Source organism: Lytechinus variegatus, chromosome 3 (assembly GCF_018143015.1).
Source record: "Lytechinus variegatus isolate NC3 chromosome 3, Lvar_3.0, whole genome shotgun sequence".
Classification (NCBI taxonomy): domain Eukaryota; kingdom Metazoa; phylum Echinodermata; class Echinoidea; order Temnopleuroida; family Toxopneustidae; genus Lytechinus; species Lytechinus variegatus.
In genome coordinates, this window is record NC_054742.1 from 37,786,267 (window position 1) to 37,801,197 (window position 14,931).

General features: G+C 33.4%; 1 protein-coding gene across 4 annotated transcripts in view; it reads left to right on the plus strand.

Moving 5' to 3' along the window:
- LOC121410937 (carbohydrate sulfotransferase 11-like) overlaps window positions 1–9,200 on the plus strand; it is a 58,855-nt gene extending 49,655 nt beyond the window's left edge. For all 4 annotated transcript variants that reach the window (XM_041603334.1, XM_041603335.1, XM_041603333.1 and 1 more), the window contains 2 exons: window positions 2,184–2,266; window positions 2,702–9,200. In XM_041603334.1, the coding sequence (XP_041459268.1) occupies window positions 2,184–2,266; window positions 2,702–3,667 (1,049 nt within the window). In that variant the 3' untranslated portion in view covers window positions 3,668–9,200. The remainder of the gene's footprint in view (window positions 1–2,183; window positions 2,267–2,701) is intronic.
- Window positions 9,201–14,931: the final 5,731 nt, after the last annotated feature.

Sequence of the window (14,931 nt, forward strand, 5' to 3'; positions counted from 1 at the left end):
TTTTTACCAGTTCAGTTTGCAGTATGACATACTTATTCAAGAAAAAAATATCTGATTTCAACGCATGTTACGCATTCCAAAGTGCCCTTGATTAGTATTTTTTTTATATTGATGAAACCCTTTTTTAACCCTCTATCTAATAGGGTTGGATTTATTACCACGCTGTTTCATTTTGATTCGCCTGGCAGGAGCAAGACATATAGGCCAGGCACTGCTTTTTCAACATCAGGTTTTTTTTTTTTTTTGGGGGGGGGGTTACCATGATCATAGGTTATTGAAGTGCCATCTTAAATTTCAAAGTATAATTAACAAGCAAAATTAACCAGAATAGTAATCAAGTGTCATATATATTTTGGTCAGATATTTAGGTGATGCAATGAAGGTCAAAGGTCATTTTTGATCAATTTACTTTAACCCTGCTACATCAAAAAATTAACAAAATATTAAGATTTTGTAATAATAAATGTAAAACCAGGTCAATAGACCAATGTCAAAGGTCACTTTGGGTCCCTAAACTTTGACCAGTTTGTAGTATCAAATTCAATTACCCAATGGTTAAGATTTTGATTTTCATGATAATTTCAAAATTTAAGTCCATATTTTATGAAAATGTTTTTGGATAACAGCAACTCAATTCAGTGAGAATAATTTCATGTCACTGGGTTGTGGTCAAAGGCCATCACAGATTAATCATCTGTGAAGAGAAATTACATTTTTTCATTGATTAAAAATTATTTAAATGGGTCGAATGCAACTTGTGCAAGATGGTCATCAGATATCACAAATAAGATGGAAGGAATGAAGGTTACAAATTCAAGGCTAAAGCTCATTTGAGATCAATGACATTGGTTTGATTATGATATTTTCTTTTAGATTAAAGAGAAATATATTTATCTTATTTGTTTTCATATTCCATGAAATTCAGATGTTTTAATTTCAATTGGTATTTCAATTTCACAAAATCTACACTGCTACTATATTTAATGCATGATACAGGCGAGACTGCCAGGGGCATTCCACTGTGATAAACTTGAAATTAATCTGTAATTTTTTTTTATTTGACTTTCAGTTTCCCTTTTTCTTTGCTATTTTCCTTTGGAAAACAATGCTTAATTGAATGGAAAAGACTTTTTAGAACAAATCTATTTCTTCCCAGCTCAGTTTGTATGCTTCATGTAGCCATGCACTTTCTATTTTCAATCAAGTAGATTAAGATAGACTGCTAATAAACAACACGCACCAGACACTGAAATTAGGAATACATTCCGAGTGATATCAGATTGAAATGAGAGGGGAAGCACAGAGAGAGAGAGGGAGAGACAAAGAGAGAGAGGGGGAGAGAGAGAAGAGAGAGAGAGAGATCGAACATATGTTACCAACTTAATACATTAGTACCAGCATGTTTGAGTGATTCATTCTGACATTTAATTATGTTTGCTGATATCAATCTGAATTTAAAGGACACATACAATTAACATAATGAAAGAAAGGCATGGGAAAGATTCTCAGACTATAATTTTAGTAAAAATAATGATTTATTCATTTTATGGCTGTGCAATTACTTAGCTGTAAATGCAATTATATGTGAAGGTTGAGCATACAGACACGAGTTGAACACTGAATTCACACAAATGTCAAATTTCACGATCTCAATCAAATGCAAATCTGGATAAATAACTTTGGCAATCTTTTGAACAATAATTTTTGAATTATATGACCAGAGCTCAGAACATTTATTAAAAGGGAGGAAATTAAAGAAAAATAATTTTACTATAGGATTTGCATCCAATTGGAGAATGCATGCACCAGATCTAGTCTACTATACAGGATCTTCATGGTAATTTTTTTTGTGAAGCTTGGTTGGCTTTCTTCCTCACATTATCACATTATCCATCTCAGAATGGCATAATTTTGCATCCAATATCAAGTGAGAGGCTTCTATTTGCTACAACTGATCTGTATTAAAATGTGTCCATGTATTTAGAGGTTAGTATCAGATTTATTTATGAATTAATTAAAACTATAATCTTTTTATACCTACTTTGATTCATTTGTTCAATAATTGTTGACCTTTGTTCTGTTTTTTTCTGGGAAAGTATATTTTTGAAATACCGATTTCAAACTTTGTTTGTGACTAGTATATCCTCCATTCCAATCTTTACATGTTTATCTCTCCAAAATAGATCGGATACACCCTGAAGGAGTCTTTTCATCCCAGACAACAAACAAAGGACGAGAACATGAGAATGAATCATTAGCTGTACATGTAAGACATCCAATCCAATATTCTTGCTGACACAATTGACATTCATTAACAAAATGACTCATACTTCCACAATTTGTTAATTTTCACAAGTATTTTTTACTTCAATTGCCTGTATTTAGTTGCCATTTTGTGCTGCCCATATTTGTAATTAGCAAAATAATCATTTCTGTTCTACTCCTTGTCCTGTGTTTGAATGATTTTTTTATCTTCAAGACATCAACACTGATGTTACTGTGTACTTTGGGATCTTAAAAAAAATATCATTGACTGTCATCAATATTACTAAGTGGATACTTATTTTGTTTAATAAAAATAATTGATGCTTTTCATTATGAACTGTAAACTTTGATATAGCATAGTACAATTACATTTAGGATTAAACCTTCTGTGTTTAGTGGATATATCAAAATGCACTTTTTATTTCTCAAATTGCAGGTGGACATTGGATCATCAAGGGAAGAAGCAAGCTGGAACTCCAGCAGTTTTCTGAAAAGTTCTTACTCAAACGATGTGGCTTTCATGAATGCACAGAGAGAGATTCAGAAACGTCGTCAGTTTAATGTGAAGCGAGTTTGTAAGAAATACCACCCAAATCCTGAGGCAGACATGGCAAAACATCCGCCTTGGAATATCCTTGTTGATGACAAATATAAGCTAATGTACTGCTATGTTCAGAAGGTTGCTTGTACTAATTGGAAGAAAGTGTTCTTAGTATTGAGTGGTCAGTACAACTCAACAGAAAGCATTCCACAGTTTTTCACCAATCGTCAGGGGGCTAAGAGTCTCAAATCTTTACAGTCCTACCCTGAAGAAGAACGAAGACACATCCTTAAGACTTACACAAAATTCATGTTCGCCAGACACCCATTTTCCCGTGTTCTGTCGGCGTACCGGAACAAACTCGCACCAGATAGTACCTTCACTCGGGCAGGAAAGTGGCAAAAGAAAATTGGCACCAAGATTATTAGCATATTTCGTGAGGATGCCGAGAAGGCTCGCGCTTCAAGGGAGAATTTTAACTCAAGTGAATACGACCTTTCGTTTGGTGAATTTGTCAAGTTTATCTACACCCCACGAGGACAAAAGAATGGCAATAAGCATTGGAGGGATTTACATATAAGTTGCCTTCCGTGCATGATAAATTATGATGTTATAGGTAAGATCGAAACACTTGAGGACGATGCACGGTATATCTTGAAAATAAGTGGGGCAGATAAAGTCGTAAAATTTCCATCAGCGGAAGGTAGTTCACCAACCAACAGTTCTGATCCTTACCTTATACAAAAGTACTTCACAACTCTACCACATGATGACATCACAAATCTATATAATCGCTACTTGATTGATTTTCTTATGTTTGATTACCATGCCACTGTGGATGATGTGCTTGATGTACGGTAGCAACAGATTGATCAGAGCTTCTTTTTTATATAAACAACATTTACCTACTAACTAACATTGATAATGCACTGGGTTGTACTTCAAGATTTCATTATGTGCCATTTACTGTGTCAAACACACAACTTTTTATGAACAAGTTCGTTATAGCAACTCTTGTCAGAATCACTTTTGATATTTAAAATGTGTATTTTTAATTTTTGATATGTGTACCACACCACTGCAAAATTTACATTAAATTCACCATTTTAAGATCCTGGTTGATTTATTTCTTGATGAAAGGTGATAGGACATATCATTTCAATTTGTTGTGGCATATTTTTGATACTTGCCTAGGTCCAGTGTTGTACATCACTGCAGATTTCTCCTTATGAAATAATAATTGGACAATGGGAAATAGTAACTTTAGGACGTTCCACAATTATGTGTGTGCGCATCATGATCTGTGCATATTTTACGCTATGCGCAGTGATGTCACAATGGATGAATAGGTGATCAGCTGTAGATATCAGCTGATTTTTCACATGATCTGCATTCTAATTACAGATATGTTATTTTATAAAGCTTATTAGCTGACAATAATCAATGGACCTATGTTTTTTTAATACTACTTCAATTTCCAAATAATAGTACTTTACTCTGAAGTGCTGCAAAGTATTACAAATATGATTATATGATTAATGATTAAATGGTAGAGTGGTTTGGAATTTTTTCTCTCATAGATGCAGAATCTTTGGTGCATTTTAGCATTTCAAATAGGACCCATGCTCCAACAAAAGTGCTGATAGTTAGAAATCAAGTGCATGAACGCCTACTTTTTAATGTTTACACCTCTTGGGTAAACTTTCCTTTACAACTTTGCAAAGTTTGGTGAAAATGACACGGATTTTGAATAAAGTGCAGCATTTATTGTACTTCTCAAGTTTGTTATTGAAATTTCACATAATTTAGATTTGGTTTTTGTTATCTCTCACACCATTTTAGAGAAAAGGAGGTGCTGCTACCCATTTCTAAAAGCAATGTGAATGAATTTTCTATCTCCAGTATACAACAATTCTGAACTATATTGTAAAATTTGATGAAATTAACATTGATTTTGACTTAGTAATAGAGGAGTAACCTCAACCTAATGATCTTGTGGGGTCTAATAATGCCAAATTCTTTTGAATGCGCAATTCTCAAGAACCTCCAATTGGGTGAACTTCAAAGCTCAATAGTAAAAAAATCAAGCATAGGAGCCCATGTTATTTTTTTTGTGTGTATTTGAAATATTCAGGTGCTGAAGTATCTCTGTGAAAAATTTGGTGAAAATAACATGGATTTCATTTGAACTGTGGAACGTCCTTAACACAAAGTGAATGTTTGATTGTTGCATGCTATGCATGTACTATTTTTATCCCTTATAGGGCTTTGCGACCTTAGAAGTACTTGTAAGGGGATAGAAACAGGCCTCGTGTGATAAATGGTTTCTAATGGATATAGCTCAGGTATTGATATAGATTATGTAAATTAATCAATATTTAAGTGTTTCTTATTATGTACCTATTCTTACAAAACTCATTTAGTGAGTTGGAAAGATGCTTTCCTCTTTGAAGTCGATCCATCAGCTATACATGAGATGATGAAATGCTGATGGCAACAGTATTAAATGAAATCAGTACCCCTTAATTTCAAATAATTATTACCCTCCCCCACATATATTTACACTTGCATGACAGTGAGTTGCCATTCTTGCCACAGTGAAGTTATAAATGCAGGGAAAATCAGCAACTTTCCCTTTTTAAATAATTGTATATTATATTACCTATTGGTATCACCTGATATAGATTAGGTGGCGGGAGTATTTGAACACCCATTTACTGACCTATGTTTGAAAATGTGATTGACCTGTAGACTGATTGGCCCATATTCTGAACTTGGTTTTTAATCAAAATCTAGTTTAAAGTTGTGTTGTAACTATGGATAGCCAGTTGTGACATAATTCCCTAATGGTAGAGGTTTTAATGTATCAGCTAATTTGACTCTCGGATCATTCTTAACTGACTGGGAAGGATAATTAAGATAGTTGTCTTAAATAATTGAATAATTAGGAAATAGCGCAGTAAGCATGAGAAGCATTTAATGTAAAAAAATATTGAGGTGTTTGGCATTCCATAAGTTTCGCATACAGTTAGACCACGGTCTAAGTTAAACCAGACTTCAGAATACGGGCACGTGTATTTAAGATGTTGTTTCATGGTTTTTTTTTTTGCCCAAATAACAGTAAAATAATTTTATTTGATAATTTGTAAAAGGACAATAATCACCCAGCCACGAGATGATTACTACCTCTTATGTTGTTTACTGTACTTTAAATATTTATGATAAAATATGCTTTCACTGAATGGAAAAAATACATACTTGTGTCTGTATGGGCATATAAAGATCAGTAGAGTAACGAGTCAAAATTGTAGTAATTGTATTAAAACTGACATCAGAAAATGAATTTCTCAAAATCGTATTAAAAAATCCCAAAAATGTTTGCATGAGAACTAAAAGAAATGTCAACTTTTAAGATGCTTTTAGTTGTTATGACCACATTAACTAGAGGGTAACATAAGAACAAGGAAATGTACAGAGTGATAACAAAGGTCACCCAGTAATATGCATTTTAGTTTATACCTTGCAGGCATGCATATGTTGCCAGCTATTATCTACACCAGTTAATAAAGTGCACATGTGAAGTTGATTGTGGAAATTCAATTTGTTTTCAGTATTATTGAAACAAAATTTGCTGTGATAAAAATACTGATCAAACCTGGCCTTGGAATGAGTGTCTTATACTCAGATAATTTTGATGGAAACAATGATGGTCTAAAGCAGAAGAATTATTTCTTAGGATAAGTGTTGATTGTATACAAAAGCAAATAATTGAAATGTAACCTTTTTTCTTGATAGTTCAAATTTAAACTAAATACCTTGATTTTTGCGCCCTGTACATTGAATTAGGGAATATTGTATGAATTGAAATTACACTTATCATTTTCCTTTTTATAGAGGACAGGGCTAGTGAAAGCTTTGTGCTCACCATTCAGTACTACATGTACCTGTATTATGCCTCATTTTATAACGTATCATTGACAGAATGTAGTGTTTGTCTAATTGTCATTTGTTTAATCCCCGATGTAAAGATTCTGTGATATGAGGTACTTTTACTAGTTTTTTTACTTGATGTACTGGTTATGATGTATCACTTTCAAAAGTAACTACTTAAATCATTTGAAATCAATTGTTGCATTGTTTTGGTGGTTGGCAAAAATCGAGTTCGAGAAAATTATATTTTAATCATTTCCTATCAAGCAAATCTATTCATTTCTCAGATGTGTGTTACGGTCAGACACTATGTGATATACCCAGTTGTTGTATGCCCAGGCAGGTTGTTTGGCTAAGACTGCATTTTTAAGAACTTTTTAGTCAATATTTCATGAATTGATTGAAAGCTACATGTCAGGCAATATTGTGAATGATAAACCTTCACAATTACCTATTATTATTCTTATAGCTATTTGATGCATATGTTTCATCAAATCTTGAGCAAATAGAAATATTTTTTTCTAGTTAAGTTATTGGACATCAGTCTCATCTAGTGAAAAAGGTTTTCTGGTTGTCACAATATGTATTGATTATTCTATTACTACAATCTCAAAATAGCAAAGAGCAAGCTACGTCCTCCTTCCTGTCTTGTAGGCAATTAAATACACTCCACTAGTGTAATTAGATTCTGTATCTGTTTGTAGAGGGCACCCTACAGAGAGTAGTGACAGTTAATGTCTTGGATGCCATTTTCTTTCTGCTAAATTAAGCAATATATCTATTCCAGTGCAAATTCCATTTTTGCTTCCAGAAATGTTGTCATTCATGTTACAACTTTTTGATATGAAATTCTATAAATTGGCAGATATGTTACCTGTGGCATGTTTATAAAGCTGTTTATAAACCCGCACATGCACTAGCATGTACCAAGATAAGAGCCAAAAAGGATCTTATGACATAATAACAAATCCACTATATTTATAATAATCATATATTCACATCCAGCTAATGTGATAGAGGTACACATGTGGCTTTCTTTTATTCATTTATTGAGTCTATTGTGAGCTTTAATTAAATTCTTTCCAGTGTGAAAGCTATGTACCACCTTTGTCCTGACAGCCTTCATAGAGAATGAAAAAAAATTGTCCTTAATTTTTCTAAAATTGTTGCATTGATCATGATTTCTTCCACTATTATTTACTGTATATGCCATCAAAGCCAATAATTTACCCTATATTGCTGTGGATCTGAAACTGAAATGTATTTTTCCTAATGAACTTTTGAGTGCTTTACCTGTTGTAATGTTTGAATGAAAAGACAGTTAAGTGGCAATTTTTCATTGTATTGGCACCTTCATTTTGATTGGCTACCAAGCAAGGTTACCATGATAAATGTAATTGATAGTAAAGTAATTATTAGTTGTTGTGACTGAATTTGAGACTGAAGTCAACCCTTATATATTTGGCGCAAATATTTACCACTGAATGATACGCCTTATAAGCTAAAACAACAACAAAAACAATATATAAGAGTACTATAGTGAAAGAATGAAATCAGACAAACCATTATTTTTACGAATGTGTAATTTTCCATTAAAATGTGAAAATTTTATATTGCTTGAATAGTGAGTGTTACCTTGGGATTTCTCCAACTGTTGATTAATTACACATTAACTTTTCTTAAATCTGCCAAAATACTGATATATCATATTTTGTCAATTGTTTTAAGGAGGACTTGAATCAATGCTTTTACTATTTGGGAATGATTAAGCCTCCCAATTAGAATACCACAAACGAATGATTAAAGTAATTTCTTTGAAAACATGAGATTTTACCCTGCTTATCACAATCTACCAACCAAAATGCCACTAGAGATTTTGTGATCTCATATATATTAAATAAAAAAAATTAGTGTGACTTTCTACTTTTCATCCAATTCTTTAGATTGGCTGAAATAGGAATTTTCCTAGTTGGCCATTAAGAAATTGATATAAATATCAATTTTCATAAAGGGTGTAAATCAGTATGGATTTTTTTAATGAAAACAATGTTTTCGGATGTATTTTAGAGGCTTTTCAAGTATGATTGATGTACAATTTACAATTATAGTCTGTTTTATAGATTTTGTTGTACGTCCCTTTTATATTCATCTTATTTTGGCTTGGATTCTTGCAATAAGGCAGTTCACAGTAATTCACCTGTATTAACATTTGCTGTTCTTTTTAGTATTATGTTATTTTTTTGTCATCAAACTCATTGTTTTGGCTGTTGTGAGTAACTTTATTATTATGATACTAATCCACTCTCTGAGATTAAAGTACTATGTAGAATGAAGGAAGAAATAGCAGTATTTTGTAATCATGAAGTGTAGTCACTTTTGTAATTTTCAACAATAACACTAGTGTTTCATTATTCTGAAATGCATGTGACAAAAGTAATTCTGTTTTGATGATATGAAGTATGTTTGATGGCAAAAAATGCAAGAGGAATGTCTGCTGAATAATCACTATAGTTAGGAAATACATTACTAACTAAATGTGTTGACTTGTCTGTGTGAAAACAAGAAATTGTAATTAAACTATTTTTCTTAAAAGTAATAAAAACTCCCATATCCGTTTTTTTATACAGTGGTGTAATCAGGTTCGAACAGTTGAGGGTGGGGGGTGGGGGGATGATAGCAATATATTGAGCTGAATTTTGGGATATTCTACATCAAAGGCATGAAAAGGCATCAAAACATGGAATATAACACTTTGACTGATGCAAATAACATGGAAAATATTGCTGAAATTAATATTTTAGACAGTCTTTAAACTTATATTCAGAGATGATGCCAAAATGTAAACAAGTTCACGTTTGAATTAATTATTAGATTGTTTTGGTAATAAATGCTGTTTTAAATCGTACAGATACAGAAAATATTAATGTTCTTGTGTTTTAGTAATGGTATTGATCATTGTTAACAGTCAAATAAGTGTAATAAGCAAAATAATTTGAGGGGCTGAGAGATGGTGTAAAATGGGGCAACATTTCAAGAAAGCTGTGAGTGAGCGAAGCCAGAAATAAAAATATCTGACCTTTTTTTATTTAAAAATTCTAATTTTGCGATAGATTTGACAGAAATTTAAGATACTGATATCATAATTTATTTCAACCTTTTCCCTTTACTTTTCTTTCTTTTACTTTTTTTCGTTGTGAAATTTGTTGGAGTCCATGTACCCAGCCTCGCTCTCTGTACGCGATTTCCATCAGTATCACGTTGTAAATTTTAATTCTTGCATGAGGTAGGCCTATACTTGACTACTTGTACAAACGACCCCCTCCTTCCAAAGGTGCAAATATAGCCCCTCCCCATTAACCACGCCAGTGTACTTAGAGGATATATTGAATGGTTTATGATCAAAGTTATAACCGTATAATCTATAGATGTTGAAATAAAATCAAAATCACAAATGATTCTGTATAATCAACGTGATGCAGCCGGTATAACCTGCGCAATAAAGCCAAACGTATAGGAATTTGGCAGTTTGGCACGGCCAAATTCAGAGGTATATGAGATTTAGCACGGGAGAAGAAAAATTTGCGTTTATGCGTTAATGCGTTAATGTAATATTTGGCAAATTCAAGTACTTCAACGGCAACTTTTAAAGAAGAATCAACAGATTAGCAGTAGTACTATTATCTATATGATGATTGAAAATATGATTGTTTTCGTCTTGAAGGGGGGGGGGGGCTGATCGTACAGGCCACCCCCCCCTCTTCGAAAAGTGGGGGAGGGGGATATCCCCCGGGATTTACGCCCGTGCCACATAGGCGGATCCAGGGGGCCCGGGAACCCAATTGGCGGAGCAAAAAAAAAAATGAAAAAAGAAAAAAAGAAGGGAAAAAGGGAAAAGAAAGGAGGAAGAGGAAAAAATAAGAGGAGGGAGAAGAGTGAATAAAACAAGGTCAGGGGAAGACTTGGAAATGATTTTTTATTAATATTTCATGTCACTATGTTAAATTTTCGCTCGCGCTTCGCGCTCGCATAGCCTGTTCGATGAGATACACAACTTGCTCAATAGGCTGATATGTAGCTTCAAATATCAAGTCAATTTCCAAAACGTGTTTCAGCTCGGGCGTTGAGCTTTCATGACTTGTTTGATTGCAAATTGATTTTCTTAAAGTGCTCTGTAGAATTTCCGTTTGATGTTGTAAATATGATTTGCAGCTTTTTTCGCTGTGCGCTCGCATTATATTTCATGATGAAAAATGAAATGTATTCAGAATGCCCAGATTCTGTCTAACTCTAAAACACGCGCACATATGATTATTGAAAAACACAGCTTGATCTTTATTCAAAACGTGCGTAAAGTCTCCAGTTTCAGATTAGAATATCAAAAATTTTCTGCTCACGCTTTTCACTCGCATTATTAATGTTGGAAGATACCAAATTACCCATCCTTTTCATAATTTACAAAACATGAATAGAGTGTCACATTTTCGGTCTGAAATCTCTTTTTTTTCCGCTCGCATCAATTGTTTGGTTATTTACCTATACAATTAATGATTACAGAAAGTGCTTAGAATGTAATTTCTTATGTCGGAATGTCAAAAATTTTCAACCCGCGCTCGCATTATTTAATGGTTGAAATATGTATCGTCTCAATAGCTAACTTCAAAACGTCCTTGACAGGTCCCTTATCGATAAAGCCAGAACCCATATTCAAAATTTCTGCTCGCGTTCGCAGTAATTATCTAGTTAAATACGCATCTTGTTCAGGTTTACTAATATTGCCCAGAATGTTCAATTTTCAGGACAAGATGCATGAAATTCCAAAAATGTTTAGCTCGCACTATTTAAATAGGGCTCATGAGATTATTACACTATTATGTTTTATAAGAATAAAGCTAAGAAATTACTGTTAGGAAATGGGCGTTTTGCCCCCCCCCCCAAAAAAAAAAATCACTACCAAGAAAAAAAGAGAAAAGGAAAGGATGAGGGTGAATGCCTATTATTTTCCAAGTGTTATGTAAAAATCTTCACTGCTCGTACGATATTCCTTAGATTTGAAAATGACTTGTTCAAACTCGTTGTTAAACAATATCCTAGACCCTATGATGACGAAATCGAATTTAAACAGGGCATTATTGCCCAGTATTATTGCTTTTGTTTCAACTCGAGCTCACACAGCTCTGTGGTGCCAACTTGTGTAATGGCAATGTTTAGATTACAGAGGTCGCTGTTAAGCTATTAAGAGCAGTGTCAACCCAAAATACACCAGCATAACATTGAAAATTTCATAAAAATCGGATAAAAAATTAGAAAGTTATGACATTTTGAAGTTTCGCTTAATTTCACACAACAGCTATATGCACATCCTTGTCAGTATGCAAATAAGGTGACTGAAGATATCATCCACTCATTATTTTTTTTTGTATTTTATTACATAAAATATGAAATATTCTAATTTTCTTTTCATTATCATGTGAAACAAACTTTCGTTCCTCCCTGATCATGTAGAATTTTCATTGTTAAACATTTTATGGTTCAGTCAAGTTGGTCGTTGTTGTCATATCGCTAAAAAATGACTTATTGTATATTTCAAACAATATATAAAAAAATAACAATCTCGTTTGCACATCAGGGGCTGATCCAGCCTTCTCTTTGATATACGTTTTGATCTGATCAAAAAAGGATCTGTTAATGGCTGCTTGCAGTTAGCCATGAAGACGTTACATAATTCAACAATCTATGCGAGCGCGAAGCGCGAGCTGAAAATTTTTATATATCTACCAGAAGAATGGAAATTCTAAGAACCTTTTGTAATCATGAGAAGGATAAGTATATAACTAAACAATTTTTATTTCATGTATTTGTCCTAAAGTCTAAACATTCTCGGCAGTGTGCGAGTGCGAAATTTTGACATTACTACCTGAAGACACTTTTGTAATCGTGAGAAATATATAACTAAACAATTGATGCGAGCGCGAAGCGTAAGAGGAAAAAAAAATCGAGATTTACACTAAAAAATGGACACTCTATTTATGTTTTGTAAATAATGAAAATATAAGTATTTGTAAATCTTCCAACATTAATAATGCTAGCGCAAAGCGCGACCAGAAAACTTTTGATATTGTGATCTGAAACTGGAAAATGATTTAAATAGAGAACAAGTTGCCCATCTGAATAAATATGCGCGCAGGTTTCAGATTTCGACCTAGAATCTGGGCATTCTAAATACATTTTCTTATCATTAAAATCAATAAAGCGAATGAGAAGCGCGAGCTTAAAATATTTGATAATCCAAACTGAAAAGGGGTAAATTTAAGCTCTGCATTTCAAGCACTTTGTAGGAAAATTGTGAGGTGGATTTGGATCACATTTAAAAAAGAGCTGATATGTTTCATTATTACTACTTTGAGTTTTGAAAAACGACCGGAACATTCTAAAAACATTATGTCATCGTATGGAAATTATGACTATCTTCCCATTTTTCTTCGTAAGCGCGAGATGAAACTTGTCGATATTCCATTCTGAAAAAAGGACCAATTTGATAATAAATTAATATCTTATTTATTAATCTAATAAGCCTAATGAGAGCGCGAAATCTATTAGTATTATGGCCTGAAAACTAGACATTTCAAGCACTTTTGTAATTATGAATAAGATTCATAAGTTAATATATTTTCAACAATCAATTCGAGCGCAAATCGCAAGCCGAAATTTTAAAATAAACTGTCATGAAATGGGGATTTTAAGTCGTTTGTTATAGAATGAATATTGATTTATACATAACTTACAAGCCAAAATGCGAATGTGCAGCGCTATCTGGTCCGTTTTGACAGAACTTTATAGAATAATAGGTACCTGACAAATCAAATCTTGTGATCGTGCAGCGCAAGCAGAAAATGTTAATATTTAGACCATAAAAGATAACTTTTTACAGAGCACTTAAAAAAAAATCAATTTGTAATCAAACAAAATAATGAAATTTCGATTTCCGAGCTGAAATATGTTTGGAATATTAACTTCAAAATTTGATATTTTAAGCTCCATACTGAGCAAGATATGTAAATCACCCTAAAAGGCAATGCGATAGCGAAGCGCGAGCGAAAGTTTTATATAGTGACATGAACGATTTTTAAAACTTATTTTCAAAGTCTTCTCCTCATCTTATATTTCCCCTTCCTTTTCCCTCTTCTTTCCCTTTTTTTCTTCCCCCTCCCTTTTTTTTACTCCGCCAATAAGGGGGGGGGGGGGCGGCCCCTCATTCGCCCCCCCCCTGGATCCGCCTATGTATCACTGAGTTGTGCATATAACTGTTTTGTGAAAATTAAGTGAACTTTAAAATGCCATAACTTTCTTTTTGACGTCCGATTTTGAAGAAATTTTCATGACTGTGCTTGTTTGATTTTTTTCTATTTATTAAATTCAACATTTTCTGGGGTGGACTAGACCTTTATTAATGTCTTAAAGTATGGGAGAAGATGACCATTCTACCCAAAAATGCGACAGACAGTATTATGTTCAAATTAGATATCAGTCATGCGTTAATTACAAGAAGTTTACGTTTTAATCTCTCACCCAGAGACATATATTAACTTTGTGAGCGATATACAATTGAACACATCCAATTTAAGATGGGATACGTCCGTTAATAGCTTCATATCAAACTTTAAAAAATCCACAAACACAAAATTGCTTCATAAAGCCTTCAGAAAGGTTTTTGTAACCACATATTTGCAAACGGGTCACTTTCCTCTCAAATAACGGTCAGTAAACATGTCTCCATCTTTCTCCATCTCCATCCACTGCAGGCCCATGAAATATACAAATCATTACCTGGCCTATAACTCACCCCCCCCCCCCTCCCTCTCTCTATCTCTCTCCATTTCTATCAGAAAATGTTAACTGTTTTACACATTTTTTTTTTCGGGTAACCCTCACCCCTCACAAAAATCACTGCAGCTGAGCTGGTGGTCATCTTTATCTAACATTTTGATTCGATTTCTATAGAACAATCGTGGTTTTGTTACACAGAACCCGATCCGTGCCCTAAACCTTTTCAATGCATATACAACATGGCAAAGATAAAAGCAGAACAAAATCTTACAGGCATATGTGTAAAATTAAACCTCACAAACACGTACCCACCCACACGTACATCTTTACAATATACACCCCACCCAAATCATAAATAACACACAAGACTA